This window comes from Dama dama, chromosome 5 (genome assembly GCF_033118175.1).
Source record: "Dama dama isolate Ldn47 chromosome 5, ASM3311817v1, whole genome shotgun sequence".
NCBI lineage: Eukaryota > Metazoa > Chordata > Mammalia > Artiodactyla > Cervidae > Dama > Dama dama.
This window is the reverse complement of record NC_083685.1, coordinates 83,976,174-84,003,897: the sequence shown is the minus strand read 5'-3', so window position 1 is coordinate 84,003,897 and position 27,724 is coordinate 83,976,174. Positions and strand designations below refer to the sequence as shown.

The window sequence follows — 27,724 nt, the reverse complement described above, 5'->3', positions numbered from 1 at the left end:
AACTCCAGGGTGAATAATTACTGCCTAAAAAAAAGTCTGAAGTGGGGCGGGTAATCTATTTTGAACAAGCACCGACTGATTCTGTTTCAGGTGGCCAGTGGCACATCATACTTTGAGAAACACTACCGCAAACTGAGGTAGAATTGACAATGAAGCGCCAAAATATCCTGGAGTGACACACATACTGCTTATGTATTTCTGGACTTAGTTTTGAGAATTTATCCCCTTTTATGTTCCGGTCTTCTAAAACTTACATGGTTATCAATTAAAGAGCAAGATCTAGACACTCTGTTTTGGTGTTTCATTTTGTCTTCCCAACTAGATTGGGATATCTTAAAGATAGATATGCCCTCAGGCTTTTCTTATTTCCCCCATAGTAGGGTGACAGACCATTTTTAAGGTTGAAATGCTCAGGGGAAATCTCTGATACCTTAATCTAACCTTCTTAAAAAACCTTGAAGCCATTTGGTATTTGGAAACTTGTATTAGTTTTTTTTAGGGCTGCCATGATAGAGTATCACAGACTGGGTGACTTAAACCATAGAAGTTTATTTCTTCACAGTTCTAGAGGCTGTAAGTCCAAGATTAAAATGTCAGCAGAGTTGGTTTCTTTTTAGGCTTTTCTCTTTGGCTTGTAGTTGACCATCTTCTCTAGCAAAACAGCCACATCTGGTAAAGCCTTCATCAATTGTGATTCACAAATGGTCTTCCCTCATTGTGTATCTGTGTCCTAATCTCCTCTTCCTGTAGGGCCCCCAGTCATTTGGAATTAGGGCCCACCTAATGACTTTATTTCAGTTCAGTTTCCTCTTTAAAGAGCCAGTCTCCAACTATACTCATATTCTGAGGTGCTGAGGGTTCAGACTCATATCAATTTAGATCACAGTTCAGTCTGTTACAGCCATTATGGCACCTAGAAATGGGCCACTCTCTCCCTCTCTCACACCTGTTAGTCTTGTATAGTAAGTTCTCTCCACCCTCTAATGCTCCTCCACCACTTCTTACAGACATAAGCTTGTGTGGTAAGTACCCATGGAACAGCGCTAAAGAGCCTATAGCGGAGATGGGCAGGTTGCGGCATGCACCACACAAAACAACACTTCGGAGTTGAAATTCCAGGTGAGCAGTCTTAAAGACACAGCTCTCTGCCTACTCTTGGTCCAGTTGTCATTTGATGATGATAATTAGATTACTATATCCTATCTAAATAGTCTTGGTGTATCTTAACTCATCCTTCATTTTCTTTCATGGTAGCTCGCTCATTAGGCCTCTCCTTGGCTAGTACTTTACAGAGCTCAGTTACCTCAAATGTTTAATGAGGTCAAAAGCAAGACCTGTAAGGGCTTGCTGAAGGTTCACATAAACACAGTTTCTGAGCACAACCCCTGATTCTGCAGTATTCCTAAGGCTGATAAACAGCAACATCTCTAAGAAAGAATCTATTATAAGGAGTAGGAACTAGGAAAGGTAGATGAAAAATAAGACAAATAACCTCAAGATTTTTAGTTCTTTGTAAAGTCACTTCCTTCATGGCAGCTTCATAGGGAAGAGACAAAGTTTCCTCTTTCCAGGCTTTTTTTTTTTTCAGTCAATCAAGTCAAACCCCTTGTTAAATGGTAAGGCTGTGCTCACTTATCTCTATATTCTGATTCTCCTCTCTTTGTTCAACTGACAGGTGCATCTAATGACAGTTATTGTGAAGCTTGGGTGACTGCTCTATATAAAGTCCACATTTTCCTTCTGAATGTGTTTCCAGTGTCTATTCTCTTCAAGTAGGTTGGTAAACTCTTGGAGAAGTCACCACCTAAAGGTATGACGACGGCTTCTAGAATACTCTTCCCTGTTGACCAACCTTCCTATCTTCCTGCTTCTGCATCCCTCCAAGAACTTCTGACCTCAGGTTGTGTATTTCTACCCTGTTCACTCTTTGCCCCCTGGCTCAGGACTTCTTTCCACCAAACTGTCATCCTTTGTACCATTCTTGGCCTTTAGCACAAGCTTGTTGGAAGTTCAGAAGAGTACCCTGGGTAGGATTGGAAAGAGTTAAACTCAGTTTCTTCTCAAGTGCAATTTTCTCTAATTTTCTTTTTCTCCTGCTCTATAGTTTTATTATATGTTTGGATTCTTTCCAGTTACTATTAATTTTCAACACAGAATCACCATGAATGTCTTGCTGTAAAATAACTGGCAAAACTAGAGAAATCGGCTGTCTTCTCAAAGACCTGGTTAACCACCGTGGAGATGGGGAGGCACGCTCCTTTCCAAGAAGCCGGGAGTTGTTGCCTTCCAGGCTCGGGGCAGGCGCAGCAGCCTGTCCTTTGGCACTCTGTCCTTCTTACTGAGCTTCCTTCATCGAGGCTTCCCCTCAAGTGCTTCAGGATTCAGCACCTCAGACTCCTTTGAGGCGGGCCACCCAGCGAGGCCGGTTATGTTGTCTCAGAACAGGGCTTGGTTTGCCAGCACTAACTGGGAAACCAGCCTGTGTGATCCTGGGCAGTTCATGAATGCGATACCCTCCGCGATAATCCTCGGGACACGGGGATTGAACAGGGTAAGGTCCTCACACGGCCTGCGCACCGCCCGCCTCGCTCAGTCCTGCTCGATCCAGGGCTGCCTTCCCACGCCGCGAGCCGGATGGCCTCCCGCGCCACTCCCCCATTCCCGGGTTCGCCGGGAGGGGGAGCCGGCCGGGCCGTCGGCTCGGCACCGCCCCCGGAGAAAGGGCCGGCGGCCACCCGGGACCCGCCCGCCCTCTAGCCGCTGGGCCCCGAATGGCAGAGCGGCGCTCGGACCATTCGTATCGCCTCACGTCGCCCCGCCCCGCGCCGTCCTCCCATTGGCTGTCGCCGGGCCCTGGGGCCCGCGCCTCTCTGCGTGGCCGGCCAGACCGCGCCGCCGCGGGGAGCGGGGTCGGAGGTGAACGGCCTCGAGTAACCCCGGACGTAGTCACCTCATGGGGCTCGCCGGCTGAGGTGGGAGCGGGGGCGGGGCGGGGCGGGGCGGGAGCCCTGAAGCCCCGCCCCTCCCCGTGTGCCGGGCCGGCCTGGTGCTGCGCGCCTGTCAGCCATCGCCGGAGCTACCGGCGTCTCCTCCCGCCCAGAGCTGCCTCCGCGCAGGGGTCCGGGACCGCCGGACCCGCGGGACACAGCCGCCGCCGCCGCCTTGAGGTGAGGAGGGGAAGGCCGCCTCGCAGCCTGCGATTCGGGACCGGGAGAGGCCGGGGCCCGGGGAGGGGCGGCGGCTGCGAAGGGCCGCCTCCCATCTTCCGCCGCACGCGGCCCGGGCTCCATCCCGCCCTGACCCGGTGCTTGGTAGCCCGGCTCTCCCCCCAGTTCTTCTGGGGCTTCGCGTTTTCCTCTGGGGAAGACGTGGAGGGATCTGGGCGGGGGGTCTCCGGGCGTCGGAGCTCTGACCCCGGAACCGGGAGACGTACAGCCCAGGGCCTCTAGGAAGGGGCTGGTGTGTCTGTCTGGAGCGGGTCCCCCCATCCTCCCGCGCCAGCCCCAGCGTGGTCTGATCCCTTCCAGACCCCAGTCTCCAGTGCGACCCTGCGCTGCGGAGAGGAAGGAGATCCACGTGGGAGGGGGGTGTTGAGGGCTGGGTCTTGTTGCCCTGAAAGTCTGCTTCTCTCTTGCAGAGAGAGAGAGAGAGGTTGTGGGGTGCAGAGACCCCGGGCTGCTTTCTGCTTTTGCTGTCTTTGTATCGTGGTGGGAGCCAGGGGCCGGGCGAGGTGTCCCTTGCCAGTTTCTGCTCCCAGAGTTTTATTCAGTATTTTCTGTAAGGGACGTAGTAAAAGGTACATGCCTGCTCTTACTCTCTCCCTCACGTTTATGGTACTGAACACGGGAAGCTGTCGGAGGTAAGACGTCGCCAGGTGGTGTGAGGCTAATGTATTTCAGAGGAAAACGTGCAGGGAGATCCTGCCTGGGTCAGCGCCAACCGTACTTCTGGAATTGGACGCGGGAAAGTGGACGCTGGTGGACACTAGGAATCAGCTCTAAACACTAGGGACTCCAAGTAGGCTTTGTGGGTTTTATAGAAGCAAGTAAGAATAAGCTAACAACTGTACAGGTTTCGGAAATACTTTAATTTCAGGTGTTTTTGTTTTGGGGTTTAAGAATGAAATCTCGGAATTTCTGATTCCATTTCTCCTTAAGCAGTGTTTCAGTAATTTCCCAGTGTGCGGAATAAACCTGATAACGTGGTCTTCAGTCTCAGAAGTTGGTCCCCCTCGATTCTCTCTTTTCTTTCGTTTTTTTAATCCCCTTGTCCACAGTGCAGATTGAGAAGTGTGCTTACTTTGTATTATGGTTTCTTCTTTCTGGGGGGCACGGATAGGAATTCTCTTCTTTGTCTCTTCTTGGTGGAGATGTCTTGCATGTCTGTGAGGAGAAGGCTTTCCATGTGCCTTTTTATTTGATAGGCACTTTTGCCTGGGAAATCCCATGGACAGAGGAGCCTAACTGGCTACAGTCCATGGGGCCACAAAGAGTCAGAGCCACTTAGCCACTAAACCTTTAAGAAAAGCACTGTGGTTTAATAGGGCAGGACAGCAGCTTGCAGTGTCTGGAGAGACACTGCTTGCTGTAAAGTAGCAACTCACTTCTCTTGCCTCAGTTTCCTCATTTTTAACAACAGGAGGAACTGTTGTGAATTTCAGGATAATTAGCAAACATTGTAAAATGACATAAGAAAGATGTCAAAGTATTAGTTTATGAAGTCACCTGAGTTTATTTGTGTTTCACAAGTTTTGTTTGGAGTTAACCAGTGCAGAGCAGAAATACATCTCCTTTAAGATGTCATGGTTTTTAAAGTGGGAGGAAACATTGAGAAATGGTGACATTTGGTTTAGTTATCTTAATAGTTCAGAAGACAAGATTATGTCAATGAACTAGTATTGTGAAAGCCAGCCTTAGAACTCACATCCCATCCTTGCCTTTTCAAAGTGCCATGGACACATTCAGGTGTAGATGACTATGTAATGTTTGATTTCCTTTTCAGTCAATGACTAGGAAGTTTTTTTGTCTGTCACACAGACTGGCTAACAGGTTTGGGGTTAGTGTTTTCCTTTCTTAAAAAAAATTTTTTTTTTTTTTGGATAGCTAATATCCTAAAAGTATTGGTTGAAGAAAGAAGTAAGTTAAAATAAAAATTATTGGAATAATATGTTGGAATTTAATATTTTTAATTGGAGGAGTCTTTTTACAATTCAGAAAAAGCTTTTTATATCATTATCTAAATTTGTTCTTAAAGATTAATAATAATAGCAGGTATGCACCAAGTGTCTTTCCAAGCCCTTAAAACAGTAAGATTATGAAGAAGTAAATGAACACCAAAGACTCATTGGCCATAAAAAATTTCTTTTAACTATTGAGGCAGATGGTGATTACGGCCATGAAATTAAAAGACGCTTGCTCCTTGGAAGGAAAGTTATGGCTAACCTAGGTAGCATATTAAAAAGCAGAGACATTACTTTGCCAACAAAGGTCCGTCCAGTCAAGGCTATGGTTTTTCCAGTGGTCATGTGTGGATGTGAGAGCTGGACTGTGAAGAATGCTGAGCGCCGAAGAATTGATGCTTTTGAACTGTGGTGTTGGAGAAGACTCTTGAGAGTCCCTTGGACTGCAAGGAGATCCAACCAGTCCATCCTAAAGGAGATCAGTCCTGGGTGTTCATTGGAAGGACTGATGCTGAAGCTGAAACTCCAGTACTTTGGCTACCTCATGCGAAGAGTTGACTCATTGGAAAAGACCCTGATGCTGGGAGGGATTGGGGGCAGGAGGAGAAGGGGACGACAGAGGATGAGATGGCTGGATGGCATCACCAACTTGATGCACATGAGTTTGGGTGAATTCTGGGAGTTGGTGATGGACAGAGAGGACTGGCGTGCTGTGATTCATGGGGTCGCAAAGAGTCGGACGCGACTAAACTAAACTAAACTGAACTGAGCATTTTTAAAGGAAATCTTTATTGATCTTCCACTGTAACAGATTGTTGCTTAGCTAGTTTTTTGTTTCACTGATTTTAAAGTTCAGTGAATATCCACTACTTGACTCTAATGGGTTATGTGAGATGATATTTACATAGAGGAAACTATGACAAATAGTGGTCAGAGGTCATTTCACTTATACAAAGAATAAATCTCATTAATAGGGCATAGGTTTTTATGAGTTCAACAAGTCAATCTTACTATGTATGCTCTCATGATACACAGTTCTCTTACCAATTTGTTATTTATTCAAGCCATCATAAAGCCGTTTAGTCTCTAGTCTCAGGATGTTGAAGGAAGCAAGTGAAAAGAAACTTCAGCAACTAGCACCTTACCCAAAGGTTAGTGGTCCCAGTTGGTTTGGCCTTTCATGGATGTTATTTGGGACTTAGGTTTATTCCATCCTTTCAGGTTGCTGCACTCACCTTCCTTTGTATAAGGAACCACAGGAGTGTTTACCATTACATGGCATCAGAAACTGAAGTTGCATGGCAGTAGTAATTACAAAGTAGTCGTCCCAGATAGAGTAAGTCTGAATAATGATTTTCGTTTTTGGAAATGATAACATGAAGTTTGAAAATTCTGAATGAATTCGTGGAGTAAAGTTTGAAAAGCAGACTTAGTTTTGGACAAATTTTTTCAGGAAGTGTAAGGTTTTGTTTATGAATATTTGACTATCTCCTATGATAGAATTGGAGAAGGCAATGGCACCCCACTCCAGTACTCTTGCCTGGAAAATCTCATGGATGGAGGATCTGGTAGGCTATGGTCCATGGGGTCGCTAAGAGTCAAACACGACTGAGCAACTTCACTTTCACTTTTCACTTTCACGCACTGGAGAGGGAAATGACAACCCACTCCAGGGTTCTTGCCTGGAGAATCCCAGGGACGGAGGAGCCTGGTGGGCTGCCGTCTATGGGGTCACACAGAGTCGGACACGACTGAAGTGACTTAGCAGTAGCAGTATGATAGAATGGGCTTCCCATGAGGTGCCAGTGGTAAAGAACCCACCTGCCAATGCAGGAGACTTATAAGAGACTTGAGTTGGATCCCTGGGTCAGGAAGATCCCCTGGAGGAGGGCATGCCAATCCATTTCAGTATTTTTGCCTGGGGAATCCCATGGACAGAAGAGCCTGGTGGGCTACAGTCCATAGGGTCACCAAGAGTCTGGCATGACTGTAGCGACTTAGCACACACGTATGATAGAAATAAGAGAGTACTCTAATGGGGTTCCTAAAAATCATCCTTTGTTTTTGTAGACCACTCAAACCTGTTCTTAAGTCATAAGTTGGCACATGTGTACGTGTATGTATTTACATAAATGCCGAGTTGGGAGGATAGTAGGTTGATAGGAGCTTGATTAGTTTTTAAGTTTACTAGAAGTAATATCAGCAAATTGGCACCAAGAGGATAGATAGCTGGGTTGTTTGTGTTTTGTGCTTCAGCATTTAGTGGTATTCCTGAGCCTGGCAAGGCAAACTGTTGAATTGCCCTTTGATTCCATCTTATAAAAAATCTGAGAACTGAATGGAACTTTTAGTATTAGAATATACCTTAGGAATTTTCTAGTTCAACTTTACAGTTAATATGAAAATATTTTATCCAATACTCCTGTTGGAAACTTCCAGCTCTAGGCAGTTCATCGTCTGATTGGTGCATCAACAGGCAACTAATTTTTGAGAGTTGTTCATTATTTTCAGCCTAAAACTGTCTCCCTAAAACCTTGAAAATGTTGTATGTCCAAGAGGATTAGGAGTTTTGGGTTTAACGTGTAAAGTTCACCAGCTCCACATTTCTGCCTGATAATGTAAAATACAACGCCTAACACTTGGGGTCAGGCCAAAAAAAAAAAAAATCAAGCAACAGTTCTTCAAGGAAGAAATTGTTTTTTCCCTTGAATCCTGGCTGCTCTCTGGAAGGTAGCTGACACCTGAATCATGGTTTCAGTTTAGTTCAGTCACTCAGTCGTGTCCGATTCTTTGTGACCCCATGAACTACAGCATGCCAGGCCTCCCTGTCCATCACCAACTCCCGGAGTTTACCCAAACTCAAGTCCATTGAGTCGGTGATGCCATCCAACCATCTCATCCTCTGTTGTCCCCTTTTCCTCCTGCCTTCAATCTTTCCCAGCATCAGGGTTTTTTCAAATGAGTCAGCTCATCGCATCCGGTGGCCAAAATATTGGAGTTTCAGCTTCAACATCAGTCCTTCCAATGAACACTCAGGGCTGATCTCCTTTAGGATGGACTGGTTGGATCTCCTGCAGGCCAAGGGACTCTCAAGAGTCTTCTCCAGCACCACAGTTCAAAAGCATCAATTCTTCGGCACTCAGCTTTATTTATAGTCCAACTCTTACATCATGGTTTCAGCTTTTTCTAAATGCTGCTCTATGAAATAAGATTATGGGGAGGAATTGATTCATAGTCTGAGAGATTTTTGAATTCACAAAATGGCTTTTTACCTGGAGGCCTCTAAATGTTTCAAGGGAATACTGTTTGAAATCTGAACTCGTGATTCACACTTCCTAGTTTCATCATACCTCATATGCATTTGAATTTCTATGGAACACTTAGTCTACAAAAGCCTAGTGTTTACACAGCATTGTAAAGTGTTAGGGTAGTAGGTTTCAGACAATTGGAAGAGATAATAAGTTTTCCAGCTTCATTGAGGAGATAACAGAGTCAGTTACACAGTAACACATATTAATAAATGAATGGAAAACTTCCCTGGTGGTCCAGTGGTTAAGAATTTGCCTAGCAATGCAGCCTTGAAAGAGGGCATGACAGCCCACTCCAGTATCCTTGCCTGGAGAATCCCATGGACAGAGGAGCCTGGTGGGCTGCAGCCCATCAGGTTGCAAAGAGTTGGACATGACTGGATACGACTGAAGCGACTTAGCACGTATGCATACCAGTGCAGGGAAGCTGGGTTCAATCCCTGGACTGGGAAGATTCCACATGCTGCGGAGCAACTAAGCCTGTGTGCCCCAACTACTGAGCCTGCATTCTAGAGCTTGTGCTCTGCAACAAAAGAAGCCGCCACAACAGGAATCCTATGCATCGCAACTAGAGAGTAGCCCCCGCTCGCCACAACTAGAGAAAGCCCCTGAGCAGCAGCGAAGACCCAGCACAGCCACAAATAAATAGAGTGACAGACACACCAGTTGTCTTCTTAAATGCTCAGGCAGATATGAGATAAGGAGTTAGAGTAGCATGAAACTAATGGATAAAGCTTTTTATTAAACATTTAAACTTTTTGTTGCTAGTAAATATTACATTCACATAATTCAAAATTGTAAGTGTACGAAAGCGTATACAGTGACATTCTCTCTCCTGACTTTGTCTTGCAGACATTCAGTTCTCCTTACCAGAGATAAGTAGTGTTATTTATTTCTTACTATAACTTTTAATGGTAATTATCAGATATGTTAATTTAAGTAATTTAAGTAAGTAAATTAAGTTAATTTAATTTAATCATTTCTTAATAATAACTAGAGATTTTATTCATATTAAAACAGATGCTCTTGTATTCTCTTCCTACTCTATCAACTTAAAAAAATATATATTATTTCTTTGTTTATTTGGCTGCAGCAGGTCTTCCTCGTGGCATGTGGAATGTGGAATCTTTAGTTGCGACATGCGAACTCTTTAGGGATCTAGTTCCCAGACCAGGGCTGGAGCTTGGGCCCCCTGCAGTGGGAGTAAGGAGTCTTAGCCACTCGACCACCAGGGAAGTCCCCTACTCTGCCAACGTTTTAATACGAACTGTACATACTTTGGCTTCCCTGGTAGCTCAGTGGCAAAGAACCCACTTGGCAGTGCAGGGTATGTGGGTTTGATTGCTGGGTCAGGAAGATCTCCTGGAGAAGGAAATGACAGCCCACTCCAGTACTCTTGCCTGGGAAATCCCGTGGATGGAGGAACCTGGCAGGTTACCACCCATGGGGTTGCAAAAGAGTCAGACACAGACTTAGCAACTAGACAACAACAACAAATACATTCTTTATATACCATCCTTCATCTTTGATGTCTTCACTTAACATTACATGGTGAGCTGTTTACCTTTTTATTTTCGTCAGAGTAATATGTACATATAGTGAGGTTTTTTGGCTGCACAGGGTCTTTGTCGCTGCGCTGGGGCTTTCTCTAGTTGTGGTGAGTGGGCTTCTCTTTTGCGCCGTGCCGGCATTAGGCTGGCGGGCTTCAGTAGTTGTAGCACACAGGCTCAGAAGTTGAGGCTCAGGGGCTCTAGAGTGTGGGCTTCGTTCCTCTGTAGCATGTAGGATCTTTTCGACCAGGGATTGAACCCATGTCCCCTGCGTTGACGGACAGACGCTCAACCACTGGACCACCAGGGATGTCCCCCACCATATTTTTTCATTGTAAAAATCCTTATTCACTTTTGTAATTTTTTTTTTCACTTTTGTAATTAATATATAGCTCATGAGGTGATTTTTCTTCACTTTTTCTTGTGGTAAAATACATATAACATTTACCATCTTAACAATTAAAAAATGTACAGTTTTGCATTATGATATTTAATACATTCATAATGCTACGCAACTATCACTGCCAGCCATCTCTAGAACTTTTCTCATCTTGTAACACTGAACTGCTATACCCTTTGAACCGTAACTCCCTGTTTTCCTCTTCCCCAGCCCCCATCAACCACCATTCTACTCTTGGTCTGTAATTTTGACAAGGACCTCATATAAGTGGAATCATACAGTATTTGTCTTTTTGTGACTGACTAATTTCACCTAGCATAATGTCCTCAAGGTTTATTTACATCGTAGCATATTGCTCTTTAAGGTTGAATAATATTTTATTGTATGTATATGTTACATTTTGCTTATCCATTTATCCATCAATGCATGCTTGCTTTTTTCCAAGTTTTAGTTATTCTGAATAATGCTGTTATGAACATGGGTGTACAGATATCCCTTTGAGATCCTGCTTTCAGTTCTTTTGAGTATATACCCAGAGTGGAATTGGTGGGTCATATGGTAATTCTATTTTTAATTTTTTGAGGAACCATCATGCCGTTTTCCATAGTACTACCAGTTTGCACCCCATAGCACCCCAAGGGTTCTGATTTCTTTACATCCTTACCAATACTTGTTTTCTTTGTTTTTGATAGTGGCCATCCTAATTACTGTGGAGTGCCGCCTTATTTTAGTTTTGATTTGTGTTTCTCTAATGATTAGTAAGGACGTCCCTGGTGGCTCAATGGTAAAGAATCCTCCTGCCAATGCACAAGATGTAGGTTTGATCCCTGGGTTGGGAAGATCCCCTGGAGAAGGAAATGGCAACCCACTCCAATATTCTTGCCTGGGAAGTCCATGGGCAGAGGAGCCTGGCGGGCTCATGGGATCACAAAAGAGTTGGACATGCCTTAGCAACTAAACAACAACAACAAATGATTAGTAATGTTGAGCATATTGACGTGCTTATTGGACATTCATAGGTCCTCTTTGGAGAAATGTTTATTCAAATCTTTTGTCCAGTTTTGAATTGGGTTGTTTTTTTTTGTTTTTTTTGAATTGGGTTGTTTTTTGTTGTTGAGTTTTAGGAGTTCTCTATAACATTCTGGACATTTATTACTTATCAGGTATATGATTTGCGAATGTTTTCTCCCATTCTTTGGATTGCATTTTTACTCTTGTTGATAGTCTTTGGATGAACAGACTTCTTTTAATTTTCAAGAAATCCAGTTTGTCTGTTTTTTTCCTTTGTTACCTATACTTTTGATGTCACAGCCAAGAAATCTTTGCCAAATCCAATGATATGAAGTTTTTGTCCTGTGTTTTCTTCTAAGCATTTTGTTGTTTTAAGTCTTACATTAGGTCTTTGATCCATTTGAGTTCATTTTGGTCTGTGGTGTTAGGTAAGTGTCTGGTTTTTGTTTGCATGTGGAGATCCAGTTTTCTCAGCACCATTTGTTGAAAAGGCTGTCCTTTCCCCATTAAATAGTCTTGGCACCCTTGTCAAATATCATTTGACCCTATAAACAAGGGTTTCTTTCTGGGATCTCCCTTGTATTCCATTGGTCTTCATGTCTGTTGTTTATGCCAGTATCACATGGCTTTGACCACTGTAGCTTTGAAGCAGTTCTTGAAATCAGGAAGTATAAGTTCTCCAGTTTGTTCTTTTTCAAGATTTTGTTTTGGGGTGGGGGACTATTCAAGAACCCTCGAGATTCCATATGAATTTTAGGGTAGGTTTTTCCTGTTTCTACAGCAAGTGTCATTGGGATTTTGATAGGAATTGCACTGAATTTGGGCAGTATTGATATTTTAACAAAATTCAGTCTTTCAATCCATGAACATGGCATGTGTTTCCCATTTATGTCTTTAATTTCTTTCAGCAATGTATAAAACTATAAAAACTATAAAAGTTTTCATTGTACAAGTCTTTTACCTCTTTGGTTTAGTTAATTCCTATATATTTTATTCTTTTAAATGCTATTGTGAATGGAAGCTTGTTCACTGTTAGTGTGTAGAAATACAACTGACTTGTGTGTGTTGACTTTGTGTTCTGCCACTTTGCTGAATTCATCTGTTAGCTCTAACAGTTTTTGTTTTTCTATTTTGGTGTGTGTAAAATTTTTAGAGATTTTACATCTAAGATCATATCACCTCCAGAGGTAATTGTATTTATTCCTTTCCAATTTGATTGTCTTTTCCTTTTCCTTTTCTCTTACCTAATTGCTCTGGCTAGAATTTCTGTGGTGAAAAAGTGTGTTGTAAAAGTGGACATCCTCTGTATGTCTCAGAGGAAAGCTTTTAGTCTTTTACCACTGAGTATAATATTTGCTGTGGGGTTTTCATATATGACTTTTTTTGTGTGAGATTTCCTTCTATTCCTGGAATGTTTTTTATCATGAATGTGTATTGAATTTCATCAGATGCCTTTTCTGTATTAATTGAGATGATCATGTGGGTTTTTTCCCTTCATTCTGATACTGTGGTGTATTACATTGATTAACTTATATATGTTGAATCATCTTTGCATTCTTGGAATCCAGTGGAATCCTTGCATCCCAGTTGGAAATGGTATATAATAAGTCTTTTAATATGCTGCTGAATTCTGTTTGCTAGTTTTTTGTCGAAGATATTTAAAGTAACTGTAGCCTCATAGAATGAGTTAGGAAGTGTTCTCTTCAGTGTTTTGAAGACGTTTGAGAAGAATTGATATCAGTTCATCTTTAATTGTTTGGTAGAATTCACCAGGGGAGGTCCAGGATCCAGGACTTTTCTTCATTGGGAGATTTTTTATTACCATTCTCCTTACCAGTTATAGGTCTATTCAGAGTTCGTATTTCTTTGTGATTTAGTTTTGTTTCTAAGAATTTATCCATTTCATCTAGAATATCCAACTTTTTGGTATACAGTTGATGAGTCTTTTCTCTTGCTGCTTTCAAGATTCTCTATGTCTTTTGACTTTTAAAAGTTTGGTTATAAAGTATGCCTATTGGTCTTTCGAGTTTGTCTCATTCGGAGTTTGTTAAACTTCTTCAACATTTACATTCCTGTCTTTCATCAAATTTGGCAAATTTTCAGCCATTATTTCTTCAAATATTCTCTCTGCCCTTTTCTCACTTCTCCTTCTGAGATCTCACAGTGCATATGTTGGTCTCTTGATGGTGTCCCACAGAGCCCTTAGTCTCTGTTTGCTTTTGGTCTATCTGTTTTCTTTCCATTCCTCCAACTTGATAATTTATATGTCCTATCTTAAGAGTTTGCAGATTCTTTCTTCTGCTTGCTCAAGTTTGCGTTAGTGAATTTTTCATTTCAGTTATTGTACTTTTCAGGTCCAGAATTTCTTTTTGGTTCCTTTTTAGGTTTTCTATTTCTTTATTCTTATTTCCATTTTATTCAGAGATTGTTTTCTTGACTTTGTCCCCATCTTCCTTTATTTCTTCGAGCATCTTTAGACAGTTGCTTTAATATTGCCATCAGGTGTTTTTTAGGAATAATTTCTCTTGATTTAGTTGTTTTTTTTTAATGGTCATACTTTCCTCATGCTTTGTATGCCTTGTGATCTTTTGTTGAAAACTGGATATTTGATTTTAATAATGTGATAATTTTGGAAATCAGATTCTCTTTCTTCCTAGAATTTGATTTTTTTTTAATTGTCAATTTTTGTTTTTTTGACCATTGTAGACAGTCTCCATGCGGAAGGTCAACCTGAGATATAGATGTTAGGTCTCTTCACATCTTTCCTGAGTCTTCCCTTCAGCATATTCAGTCACTTTCTAATTTTTCCCTGTATATGAAGTAGTTTTTGAATGTGCTCGTGTTTAGTGTCTGGCTCCCCAAAGCGGGAAAAAGGAAAATGAAGGGTACATAAAAGAGCAGTGGCTCGCTCTCTCTCTCTTTTTTTGAATATTTATTTCTTTATTTGTCTGTGTTGGGTCTTAGTTGCAGAATGTAGGATCCTTTGTTGGGGCTTGAGGGCTTAGTTGCCCCATGGCATGTGGAATCCTAAGTTCCCTATCCAGGGATAAAACCCACGTTCCCTGAGTTGCAGTGTGGACTCTCAACCGCTGGACCACCAGGGAAGTTCCAGGCACTGGTTATTTAAGTCCCCTGGAAGTCTCTTCAGCTGGAGGATGAGGGGTTTGCAACAGTGGGAGGAGGTGTAACAGCTGTAACTGTCTGCCTCTTTATCTACACGTATATGATCAGAAATAGCAGTGAGTGATGAGAGCACAGATCCCCACTATTTGAAAGACAGGGTTGTTTCTGTCCACCTTGGCTTCCATAGTGTGAAGAGCGTGTGCACAGTGGGGTCGTGCTGCCATATGACTTGAGGTGGTAGATGGAGAGCTGCTGCTATACCCAGAAGTAAAATTGACCATCAGTGAGTGATAATCGCTCAGTCGTGTCTGACTCTTTGCGACCCCATGGACTATACCCCGCCAGGCTTCTCTGTCTGTGGAATTCTCCAGGCGAGAATACTGGAGTGGGTTGCCATTTCCTTCTCCAGGGAAAATTGACTGTAATCAACTACAATTAACCTTCAAAGTCTGTCCATGGAACTTGCAAGCTTTCAATTGATTCCCAAGTTCCAGTATAGTTACACTAGTCAAATTCTGAGAGTGCAATTATTGTCTAATTGGGGACACAGATTCCTAGTAATTGCTACTCTTCTGTCTTCCCAGAATCCTCTTCTGTAAGGTGATTTTCTTTTTTAACACCACGGGAATATCCTATTTTAGAATAATCTCTTTTCCAGTGGTTTTAACATACATTTATGATTCTGGGCTATATCAATTATTGTATTACTGTTTGTAAAATGAAATATATTTTCTAATTGTTTCATTTTAGGAAGTAATTATTTTGAGATTTTGCTGCCTAAAAGTATCTTTATCCTTATAGTTGGTTGGCCATAGAATTTTAGGTTTGAAATAATTTTCCTTCAGAATTTTGAAAGCATTGTTTCACTACCTTCAGGCTTCCATTATTTTTGCTGTTCGGTCTGAAGGGCATTCTGATTCTTGCTCCTTTGTATGTGACCTTTTTTTCTCTCTGGATTATGGAATCTTCTCTTTGTCTTCATTTTTTAAAAATTTTAGTGATGTTGCTTGGTGCCTGTCTGTTTTTGTTTGTTGTAGTAGACCTTTGATGGACCTTCTTAACCTGACCATTATGCCTTTCAGTTTCAGGAAGTTTATTGACTTATTACATCAGTTTTAGCCTTCCCTCTATTTTGTTCTGTTCTTACTTTTGAGAGTGCCACTTCTTCATATGGGCTTCCCTGGTGGCTCAGACGGTAAAGAATCTGCCTGCAATGTAGGAGACCTGGGTTTGATCCCTGGGTAGGGGAGATCCCTAGAAAAGGGAATGGCAACCGACTCCAGTATTCTTGCCTGGGAAATCCCGTGGGCAGAGGAGCCTGGTGGGCTACATAAGTCCGTGGGGTCGCAAAGTGTTGGACGTTGCTGAGCGACTAACACTTTTATACTTTTTTCTTCATATTTTGGACCTTCTGAATAGATTCTCTAGTACTTACCTTTTTTCTCTTATTGTTCATTCTTTTTTCTTTTTATTCTGATTTATGAAAGATATTTCTTTATCTTCTAACTTTTGTACTGAGTTTTCATTGCTGTAGTTGTATTTTTAACTTACAAGAACTCTTTCTTGTTCTTTAAATGTTTCCTTTAAAAATATCCTATGTGTTTCATGTAAGTAATATCTATGGAATTTAGAAAGATGGTAACGATAACCCTATATGCAAAACAGAAAAAGAGACAGATGTACAGAACAGACTTTTGGACCCTGTGGGAGAAGGCAAGGGTGGGATGTTTAGAGAGAACAGCATCGAAACATGTATATTATCAAGGGTGAAACAGATCACCAGCCCAGGTTGGATGCATGAGACAAGTGCTCGGGGCTGGTGCACTGGTAAGACCCAGAGGGATCGGGTGGAGAGGGAGGAGGGAGGGGGGATCAGGATGGGGAATACATGTAAATCCATGGCTGATTCATGTCAATGTATGGCAAAAACCACTACAATATTGTAAAGTAATTAGCCTCCAACTAATAAAGATAAATGGAAAAAAAATATCCTATGTGTTTCATGTAAGTAATATCTTAGTTCTCTCAGGATAATGATAGTCCTTTAAAATTAAATTTTTTACTTTTGTTTTGAATTTTGAAGTGATTTTTAGACTTACAGGAAAGTTGCAAATAGCATACATAAGATTCCTGAATACCCTCCACCAAGCTTCCTTCAGTGATAATATCTTACATAATTACAGTATTTTTGTCAAAATTAAGAAGTTAACATTGGTTCAGTAATATTAAACTGTAGACTTCATTTAGATTTCTCCAGTTTATTGTTCCAGGATCTAATCCAAGAAACTGCATTGCATTTAGTCGTGATGTCTCTTTAGTCTCCCTTGATTTATGATAGTTTGTTAGTCTTTCTTTTCTTTTTCTTTTTTTAATGATCTTGACAGTTTTGAAGAGAACTGTTCAAGTATTTTGTCCTTTAATTCAAATTTGCCTGATGTTTTCTCATGATTATTCTAGGGTTATGAGTTTGTAGAAAAAATACCACAGGAGTTAGGTTGCCTTCCTGCCTCCCCTCCCCTAATTAAAATTTTTTTTGTATTGCATAATCTCTTCAAGTTGCATTGTTTTCTACAGGTAGTCATTATTTAAAAAAGAATTCTTTTGTATTTTTCTCAGACATCTAGTAATCCTTAATTGACTGCTAAACTTTAAGAGAGGGGATTGAAAAACTAATCCAAGATTATGAAAATGTGAATGAGGTTCATTGACTGTTTATTTCACTGTAGGGTGATCTGACTGGGCATTTTAATTTGGGATCTCTAATTTTCTTTGTTGTTGTTCTACTTGAGGCTTTTTTTTCTTTTTCTTTCATTCATCTGGTTAGATTCTGCATAGAATGATCCTTCAGTTTCCCTCTTGGAGGGTGAAAATTGGGGAGAGAAGACTGGGAAGTCTTACTCGATGTGTTTACTTAATCTCTCCATTTTCAATATGGTATCCTCCCTTTTACTGTTGCCAGCATCCCTCAGCCTAGAAACCCTCCATTTTACTCTCTAGAGAATAAATCTTCAGTCTCTTCTTCAGGATGGCAGAGCAGGAGGCACCTGGGTTTATAGTTGGGGAGAAAATCTAAGGATCTGAAGCTTCTGAAATAGAATTTCATCCTCTTTATAGTTCCATTTTTCACTTCCACTTCCTGAACATTTTAGAGATTCTATGATGTAAATTATACTGATTCTATGTTTACTACAATGGCTCGTAATTTCGTTTTCTTGGGTCTGTGTAGTCATTTATCACTCTTCCATCTCTCTTTCAAGAAAATTATCTTGCTGTTGTCTCCCCTGACTTTTTTAGGGGGAGGAAGGAAGGGGTGACTTTCTTTGCCTTATGCTTTTAAAATTTTTTTTTTTCCTTTTGTTTTAATGGGATTTTCAGGTAGGAGCAAAAGTGGATATGCATTCAACTTACCATCTTTATCCAGAAGTTTGACAAGTCTTCTTTAAAGATTTCTTGAAAGGTGCAGAAATTTGCACCAGCTTCCTCCTTGATAAATATTCTAAATCCCTAGACTGAGAAATGAAGACTAGAACAGATAAGTACACCATATTATTTTCTCTATTATATCCTAAAGAGATACGTTGCTGTTTACCAAAAACAAACAAAACAAAATAAACACCCCCACCCCTGACCAAAAAAACAAACAAACAACAACCCCAAAGTCTCCAGCTGGCTCTTGAAGGAAATGGCCTCAAATTCTTGCAGCCATTCAGATGTGCTGCATGCTAAGTCATTTCAGTCGTGTCCGACTCTCTGTGACCCCCTGGATTGTAGCCCATCAGGCTCCTCTGTCCATGGGATTCTCCAGGCAAGAATACTGCATTAGTTGCCATTTCCTACTCTAGGGCATCTGCCCTACTCAGGGGTTGAACCCATGTCTCTTGTGTCTCCTGCATTGGCAGGTGGGTTCTTTACCACAAACACCGCCTGGGAGGGGCATTCAGATGTAGTATTTCTCATAAATCATATTCTACCCAGGTCTTTATTCAGTGGTTTCTTCTACATGGAATTCATTCCTTTGTCTCCCTCCTTGATTTTCTTCTTAGTTAATCCTTGCTTGTGCTTTCCCACTCCAGGAAGTCTTCTTTGATCCCTGCCCTCATCATTATCACCTCCAGGTTTGTGTTTCCACACCTAGCAACTATTATACTACTGTAATTGTTTATTTAGGTGCCCACAACCACTTAGCCAGGGACCAAATCTTATTTATCTTTGAATATTTTGTCATTTATCTCACTAGTCGGAACACAGTGCTTGTCATTTTAAAATTCAAAATTTGCAGGAAAATAAAATATGGCTTAAAAAAAATGGTATAGTGACTTCCTTGGTGGTCCAGCGGTTAAGAATCTGCCTTGCAATGCAGAGGACACAAGTTTGATCTCCGGTTGGGGAGCTAAGACCCTATATGCTGCAGAGCAGCTAAGCCTGAGCGCTACATACTGAGCCTGCACTCAGGAGTCCATGAGCTGCAGCTGCTGAAGCCTGTGCACCACGACTGAAGCGTCTGAGTGCTGCAACTAAGACCTGACGCAGCCAAATCAGTAAATTAGTTAATTAAAAAAGAACTGTATAACCTTCATGGATATTGAGTTAATGCCAAAATCCTTCTATGTGCTAAATCGTGTCTGACTCTTTGCGACCCATGGACTGTAGCCCATCAGGCTCCTCTGTCCTTGGGATTTTCCAGGCAAGAATACTGGAGTGAAGAGTTCATCAATAGAATAACAAAAATGACCAGGAAAATTCAGTAATTATTTTTGATTAAAATTTCAGTGAAGTTCAGTTCAATTCAGTCACTCAGTCATGTCCGACTTTTTGCGACCCCATGAATCGCAGCACACCAGGCCTCCCTGTCCATCACCAACTCCCGGAGTTTACTCAAACCCATGCCCATCGAGTCGGTGATTCCATCCAGCCATCTGATCCTCTGTCGTCCCCTTCTCCTCCTGCCCCCAATCCCTCCCAGCATCAGGGTCTTTTCCAATGAGTCAACTCTTCGCATGAGGTGGCCAAAGTATTGGAGTTTCAGCTTCAGCATCAGTCCTTCCATTGAACACCCAGGACTGGTCTCCTTTCCAATGGACTGGTTGGATCTCCTTGCAGTGCAAGGGACTCTCAAGAGTCTTCTCCAACACCATAGTTCCAAAGCATCAATTTTTTGGCGCTCAGCATTCTTCACAGTCCAACTCTCATATCCATACATGACCATTGGAAAAACCATAGCCTTGACCAGACGGACCTTTGTTGGCAAAGTAATGTCTCTGCTTTTTAATATGCTATCCAGGTTGGTCACAACTTTCCTTCCAAGGAGTAAGCGTGTTTTAATTTCATGGCTGCAGTCACCATCTGCAGTGAAGTTTCTATGGCTTAAAAGGGCAAGGATATGCTGTGTTAGCTTGGATACTTTTATCAGTCACTGTGAAAACTAATTGCTGCCTCTTTATTAGAATTGCTGGGAAAATACAGTGTCATTTGAGTTCAAGAACATTTTTCGTAAGTTTGGCGAAGTCTCTTCTATTTTATTTAGAGAAATGTCTAAATAAATAAGTGCATTAGCTATAGTTAGCTTTACCTCATTTTTTTCAGTGACGTAGGGTACAGTTTGGGAGCCTTCTGCAAATATTTTCAGGTCCCCAAATAAAAGTTCAAGAATATCGACAGGTGATCTTTGAAAGACAAGGGTAATACTGTAATTACTGTGGGCACCAAGGTTGGTCACATCTGTGGATGCTGAATCTTGGATTTGAAGGAACTGCATGTATGGAAACTGCATATACAGAAGGCCCCCTCCAAGTGATGCCTGACTTTTTGACTGGGTGGAGGGTTGGCGCCCCTAACCCTTGCTGTTGTTCAAGGGTCAACTGTATGTATTTTTAAATAAAAGAAAATTTGACTTTGCTAACATTTGATATAATGAAGTGTTTATTTGGCTTAGTAGAGTGTTCTACAGCTCTATTTGGGGAAAGGCCTTCTTTTAGAGGTGATAAGACAGCAGCTGTATGAGCCTTCTTGAGGGCGCAACTCCATTCTTTGACCACTTAGAGAGAAAAGTCTAAGGCTATTTCATGGCAAGGCTTTAGGGTTCCCAAACTTGTATGCAAGCAAAATTTGGGTGAGCATGAATTTTTGTTAGAAAAGGGTTCATAGCTTTTATCAGATTTCTTGTAGTGTATTGACTTAGGAAACTTTAAGAGCCATTGGTTTAGGTACTTAACCCACTGTGTTTGCTAGAGAGGATAAAGTGGAGGGGGCAGTTTGAAGATTAATTGTGCCTTTCATTTCAGTTCAGTCGCTCAGTCGTGTCCAACTCTTTGCGACCCCATGAACCGCAGCACGCCAGGCCTCCCTGTCCATCACCAACTCCCGGAGTCCACCTAAACCCATGTCCATCAAGTTGGTGATGCCATCCAGCCATCTCATCCTCTGTTGTCCCCTTCTCCTCCTGCCCTCAATCCCTCCCAGCATCAGGGTCTTTTCCAGTGAGTCAGCTCTTTGCATCAGGTGGCCAAAGTACTGGAGTTTCAGCTTCAATGTCAGTCCTTCCAATGAACACCCAGGTCTGATCTCATTGAGGATGGACTGGTTGGATCTTCTTGCAGTCCAAGGGACTCTCAAGAGTCTTCTCCAACACCACAGTTCAAAAGCATCAATTCTTCAGCACTCAGCTTTCTTTATAGTCCAACTCTCACATCCATACATGACCACTGGAAAAACCATAGCCTTGACTAGACGGACTTTGTTGGTAAAGCGATGTCTCTGCTTTTTAATATGCTGTCTGAATATCAGCATATTAATCAATGTTGGTCATAACTTTCCTTCCAAGGAATAGGCATCTTTTAATTTCATGGCTGCAATCACCATCTGCAATGATTTTGGAGCCCAGAAAAATAAAGTCAGCCACTGTTTCCACTGTTTCCCCATCTATTTGCCAAATTGTGACTTTAAGATTTAACTTTTGGGGGAATTCCCTGGAGGTCCAGTGGTTAGGACTCAGGGTTTTCACTGAGGACGTGGGTTCAATCCCTGGCCAGGGAAACAAGGTCTTGCAAGCCAGGGGGTGTGGCAAAAAAAAAAAAAGAAAAGGACTTAACTTTTTGGACACAACCATAATAAGATGTTGTTAACATTATGAAATATATCCAATTGATACAAAAATTTACAAAGCAATATTTATCCTTACAGTATGGTGCACTGTTAACCATTTCTTTTTAAAAAAATGCTTAATTTTTCTTTATCTTTTAATATATATTGTTTGGCTGCATCGGGTCTTAGTTGTGGCATGCAGGATCTTTTGTTGTGTCTTGCAGATCCATGGGGCACAGATTCTATGGCTGCAGTGCATAGTCTCCTTAGTTGTGGAGTTGCAGTGCATGGGCTTAGTTGCTCCTTGGCATGTGGGGTCTTAGTTCCCTGACCAGGGATCGAATCCCCTGCATTGCAAGGTGGATTACTAACCACTGGACCACCAGGGAAGTCCCAACATTTTCTGTTTACTTGAGTTTTAAAATGTTGGTTGTAACTCACTACATTAATGTCTTAGTATTCTGATTGTTGGTTAACTCATACTTGAAACAGTGGTCCAGTGCATCATCGTTTGTAAAAGCCTTTCCTGTATTCTCAGTCCTCACAGCAGTCCCATGAGGTACATGTGACTTCTTTTTATTTTTACAGATGAGGTGACTCGGAGACGTTTAGTGAGTTGTTCCGGTGCACTGCCAGTATGTGGTAGGGTCAGAGTGTCATCTTGGCCCTTGGTTTTGACTCCTTTGTTTACATTCCATCATTACACTTACTTACTTTTTCCTGCCACTTTTCACTGCCTTCTTTGCCATAATTGTAGGGAATAACACTAGCTCAGATTACACAATCGGGTACACCCTAACTCAGCACTTGGCATACCTGCATTGTCCCCAGTCCTGTTGCTTGTCATTTGGGGTCCTCTCTTTGAGCTTCTGGACTTTCCTGTCTGTATAAAGAGGTTCTTTCCTTCTTTTTTCTTCTGTACTCTAGAGCAATGATTTTCAAGCCTAGGTTTATTTACTTTATAATTTTTTAAATTGATTTTTGGCTGTGCTGGATCTTCACTGCTGTGCAAGGGCTTTCTCTAGTGATGGAGAGTGGGGGCTACTCTCTAATTGCAGTGCACAGGCTTCTCATTGCAGTGGCTTCTCTTGTTGCAGGAGCAGAGGATTCAGGGCATGCAGGCTTTATTTACATATTACTTAATATATATAATATATATTATATTACTTTATATTATATATTATTAATAATATAATATCATATAGTTATATATATTATTATGTAATAATATATAATATAGTGTAGTATAATTGTTATATTATTGTTATATTATAACAATGTATAACATTATTACAATATATTATATTATAACAATATAGTTATAACAATATAATAATATAATATATATAAATAATATATATTATAAATAAATATTATTCATATTATATTTTATAAATAAATATTTTATAGATATTTATATTATAAATAAATATATATAAATATATATTATAATATATAATATATAAATATATAAATTATATATATAGGTTTGTTTTTTAAATAATTTTTAAATTGAAGTATAGTTGATGTTCAATATTATAGACAATGTTATATATAGGTACACAATATAGAGCCAACAGTTTTTAGAGGTTATACTTCCTTTAAAGTTACTATAATACTGGTTATAACCCCTGTGTCACCCAATAAATCCTTGTCGCTTATTTTGTGCATAGTGTTTGTACCTCTTAATCCCATACCCCTTTATAGTTCCTCCCCGCCTTCACTCTCCCTACCGGTAATCACTAGTCTTTTCTCTGTAAGTGTGAATCTGCCTTTTTGTTGTTGTTGTTGTTATATTCACTTCCTAGTTTGTTGTATTTTATAGATTCCATGTGTAAGTGGTATCATACAATATCTGCCATTCTCTGCCTGACTTATTTCACTTAATACCCTCCAAATCCATCTGTGTTGTTGCAAATGGCAAAATTTCATTTTTTATGGCTAAGATTCCATTGTATAAATACTTCCCATCTTCTTGATCCATTTATTTGTTTTAAATAAAACTGCACACGTGATCTTTACATGTAGTCAAAGTTGAGAATTTCTACCCCGAATACATTATAATTGTTGGGCAAAGAAGGAAACTGAGTATTTGGGAAATAGCTAGAGATTCTTGGCGCCCTTAGTTTCAGTCAGTTCAGTTCAGCCACTCAGTCGTGTCCGACTCTTTGCGACCCCGTGAATCGCAGCACGCCAGGCCTCCCTGTCCATCACCAACTTCCGAAGTTCACTCAAACTCATGTTCATCGAGTCGGTGATGCCATCCAGCCATCTCATCCCTTAGTTTAGGGACTTAATAATTAGAGACCTGTCCTCTCCTTGGCACCCAACCTTTGTGGAAACATAATCAGAGCCTGAGTGAATTGTTGAGAATCTAGTTGTTCTCTTGTCCCCACTGCCTCCTTTTTGATGAAATATTGGAAGTCATAGGGTCAGAATGTGTCCATCGAGACACACAATTGGAAAAGTCACCTTGTGGAATGGTAAGCTTGGATTATTGTTTAATACTTTTCATGAATAATAAAGTCTTTGAATGTATAATGCTTTTGATTTACAGATTTAAACAGTCAACTGAACTTTGAACTTCAAGTTAATAAATAGTATATTTGACCAGAAAAATGATACTTTGAGTATTTTGTTTTGTACTAAGATGAACAAAACAGCAATTGATAAAATTTGAATTTCTTAAAAAAACAACAACACTTCAAATCTCTCTCTTTCTCTCTCCAGTTCTTTTTGGAAGTGGATATCTGCTCAGACAGTAAGAATTGTAAGAGGTCAGTTACAAATCATTCTCTCTCATGTGTACAGTGTGATAAAAGTTTTATGTTCATGTGCTGAAATATGGAATTGTAGACTTTTATGTTAAAAGTTGCCTTCCACAAAAGAATATAAGCAGATTGAGAGGGGGTAGCGTGAAAGTGCATGAGACCACCGTGGTAGGAATCCACCACCTTTTCTCCTCTGTTCTGGCTGGAATCAGTGGAAATGGGACGGGCGATGGAGTAGCTTCTAGAGTGTCTGGCAGCTACTCAGTGATTTTCCATACACGACTTCTCTTTTCTGTGGTTTGTAGGCTTGTCGCCCGGGAATACCACTCAAGTATTGAGTTGCTGGTTGGTGGACAAGCTTTTAAGCTATTGACTCTTAGCTGCTTTCAGTCTCTGGAACCTATAGGGAAGGCTGTCTTCATGTCCAAAGCTTGGAAAGAACAATTTGAAGTTGACCATATGGAGCCTTTCATTTGTTTAGTCCTTTCTTTTTCTTCTCCCTTGGAATCAGAGAATTGGTCCTTTCTTAATAGGATGTTGTGTGTGTGTGTGTGTGTGTGTGTGTGTGTGTGTGTGTGTGTGTGTGTTCAGTTATCTAATTTTGCTTAGATTATAAACTAGAATCTGTCCCTGAGTGCCTTACTTATTTCTCTTGTGAAGAAGGCAACTGTCATTTTCTGTGTTAGTTGAGATGGAATTTAGAAATTTTTTTTTTATCTAGTATTTTTAAGCTTGATTAGTCACTGCTCTAAAAATATGAAAGAAGCAGCCTTTTTGCTGCTGTACCTGTTGGTGTTATTCAGAGTGGTAAATCTGTTACAGTTTTTCCCTCCCTCCCTTTCTCCTTCTCTCCCTTTTCCCCTTATATCTTTTTTTTTTTCTCTTTTTAATGACTCGGCTTTTTTGAAAACCAAGCATTCTGGAAATGAGCCTCTTTATAAAATTTGGAGATATTAAATTTAAAAAAAAAAGAAACCTAATATTCTAAAGGAGAAATGTATAGGGAATTTATTTATTTTAATTTTGGCCATACTGCACAGCATGAGGGATCTTAGTTCCCAGACCAGGGATCGAACCTGGGCTTCTTGCAGTGGAAGATGGCGTGGTTTAACTACTGGACTGCCAGGGAAGTCCTCTGTATAGTGAATTTAGACATCAAGTTTTTCCTGTCACATGATGCTTTTATATTAATATTTGATTCTGGTTTTTAAAGTGAAAAATTAAGTAATCCTCACCTCACTTTTAGGATTGTCTATAGGTATTTTTTTAGCATTCCTGCCAAATTTTTATTATTGTTCCATTCTTGTGGCACAGTGGTTTTCCAGTTTCAGGACTGGTTACAAGATGGATTACTGTGCCCCGACACGCAGGCTCAGGTACGGTCGGCTGGTCCGTGGCGGAGCCCGGTGATGTGGTTGCTGTGACTGCTGTCGTGGCCCAGCAGCCACACTGGAGAACCACTGCTCCAGCGTTCGCAGATCCTGTTTTGTTTTTGTCAGTGAATAAGCTCTGATTCATAACTTACACAAAGCAGCTAATGGTACATGTGTGATTTTAACATATTTAGTGATGATCCTTGAATAGTTTAAAATCTTGATGTTTCATTATTTAATGTCAAAGAACACTACTGTTACCTTTTATACATCAAAGTGGTTTGTAGCATATGAAGTTATTAATAATAAATTTATTATTGTAACTTTCTTAGAGCATCTCAGTATCAGAACTGGGAATCATTCCTCTCAATTAGAATTGCTGGTCAGGCAATAAGCTGTTCAGTACCAATTTGGTGTGTTCAGTTCAGTTCAGTTCAGTTGCTCAGTCATGTCCGACTCTTTGCGACCCCATGAATCACAGCACGCCAGGCTTCCCTGGTGTGTAGTTTTGACTTTTTAAAATAGGGCTTCTGAAATGACAGAGTAAATATTTCATTTATTTTTGGCTTTTATTATTGTTCTCATCTTTGAGCTATGTTTTGATCTTTGTTAATTAGTTTGTTAGCAGTTGGTAACATCTACTCTTGACTGGTAAGGCCCTGTATCTAGAAAACTTATACTTAATTGAGATAACACTTCTTTAATTTTAATTATAGGTTTTAAATTTGACAGTAGATTCACTTTCTCCCTATCAGTTTCAGCAGTCAGCACATTAGAGCCCAAAACAGACATTTTGGGGTGAATTTTTAACAGATGCAATTTTTTTTTCTTTTTTTCTTTTTTTACAGGGGAAAGCGCGAACGCAGTCCCCCTAACAGATGCAATTTTAAGAAAAAAACTCATGGGAACAAGTAAAGATTTTTTTAAATTAAGAAATACTCATTTGGAGTTTGCTTTCAAGCAAACTATATGTGTGTGTGTGTGTGTAGTGTGTAGTATATATACACATTTAGTTTTCTCTATATATGTATGTTCATTTATAAATATATTTCACTTATATATAATAAATATGTATAATTTGTTATATGTTATTCCACTTATGTCTAATAAATATATACAGTTACATAAAATTCATAGCCTCTCACAGTGTAGTATTTGGAACCAGGTTATAGTTGTATACTTTACTTTAAACACCAAGTTTCAAAGGACCATTGCTGTCCCCACACCCTCACCCATGTTCTCTCTAGTAAGTGTCAGTGTTAGTCGCTCAGTCGTGTCTGACTCTTTGTAACCTCCTGGTCTATAGCCCACCAGGCTTCTCTGTCCATGGATTTCTCCAGGTAAGAATACTGGAGTGGGTAGACATTCACTTCTCCAGGGGATTGTCCCAACCCAGGGATCAGACCCGGGACTCCTGCATTGCAGGCGGATTCTTTACCCTTTGAGTCACCAGGGAAGCCCCAATACTAACAGCTGAAATCACAGTATCACAGCAAGCAGCTTTCACCTACTTGCAAAGATTTCTCCATTGGTCATTATTATTTCCTGGACATGACCAAATTTATAGACATTGGGAATGGCTTATAGTTTTTAGAGAGAAGGTTCTTTGAGGAAAAGGGAACTGATTTTAATTTTTTTAGGTGTAGTTCCTATGATCTGAATTTTCTTTTAGAAAGCAAAATTCTTGGGACTTCCCTGGTGGTCCATGGTTAGGACTCTGTGCTGTCACGCAGGAGGCTCCATCCCTGGCCCAGGGAACTAGGATACCACATGCTGTATAGTGTAGGCCAAAATTTTTTAAAAAAGAGAGAATTAAGAAAAAAATGAAAGCAAAATCTTTGAAAAAGAGTAGCCAAGAATACTAGATCTTAGACTCCACCTTGCTTCCAGGTGCCGGCTGTGGTGTATCGGGTCTAACTTGTGACTTTC

The 27,724-nt window shown here is 40.7% G+C and overlaps 1 protein-coding gene across 4 annotated transcripts in view; it reads left to right on the top strand.

The window, feature by feature from the left end:
• Nucleotides 1-27,724, top strand: part of ACACA (acetyl-CoA carboxylase alpha) — a 277,348-nt gene that overhangs the window by 41,396 nt on the left and 208,228 nt on the right. Inside the window, exons 1-2 of one of the 4 annotated variants that reach the window (XM_061142724.1) lie at nt 3,039-3,167; nt 24,382-24,428. Coding sequence is in view for 2 of the 4 variants with exons in the window: in XM_061142719.1 (XP_060998702.1) it covers nt 24,382-24,428 (47 nt within the window). In the remaining 2 variants the exon portion in view is untranslated. Of the gene's footprint in view, nt 1-3,038; nt 3,168-24,381; nt 24,429-26,687; nt 26,707-27,724 lie in introns of those variants that run through there. The other 3 variants (XM_061142719.1, XM_061142721.1, XM_061142720.1) reach the window with 3 other exon arrangements.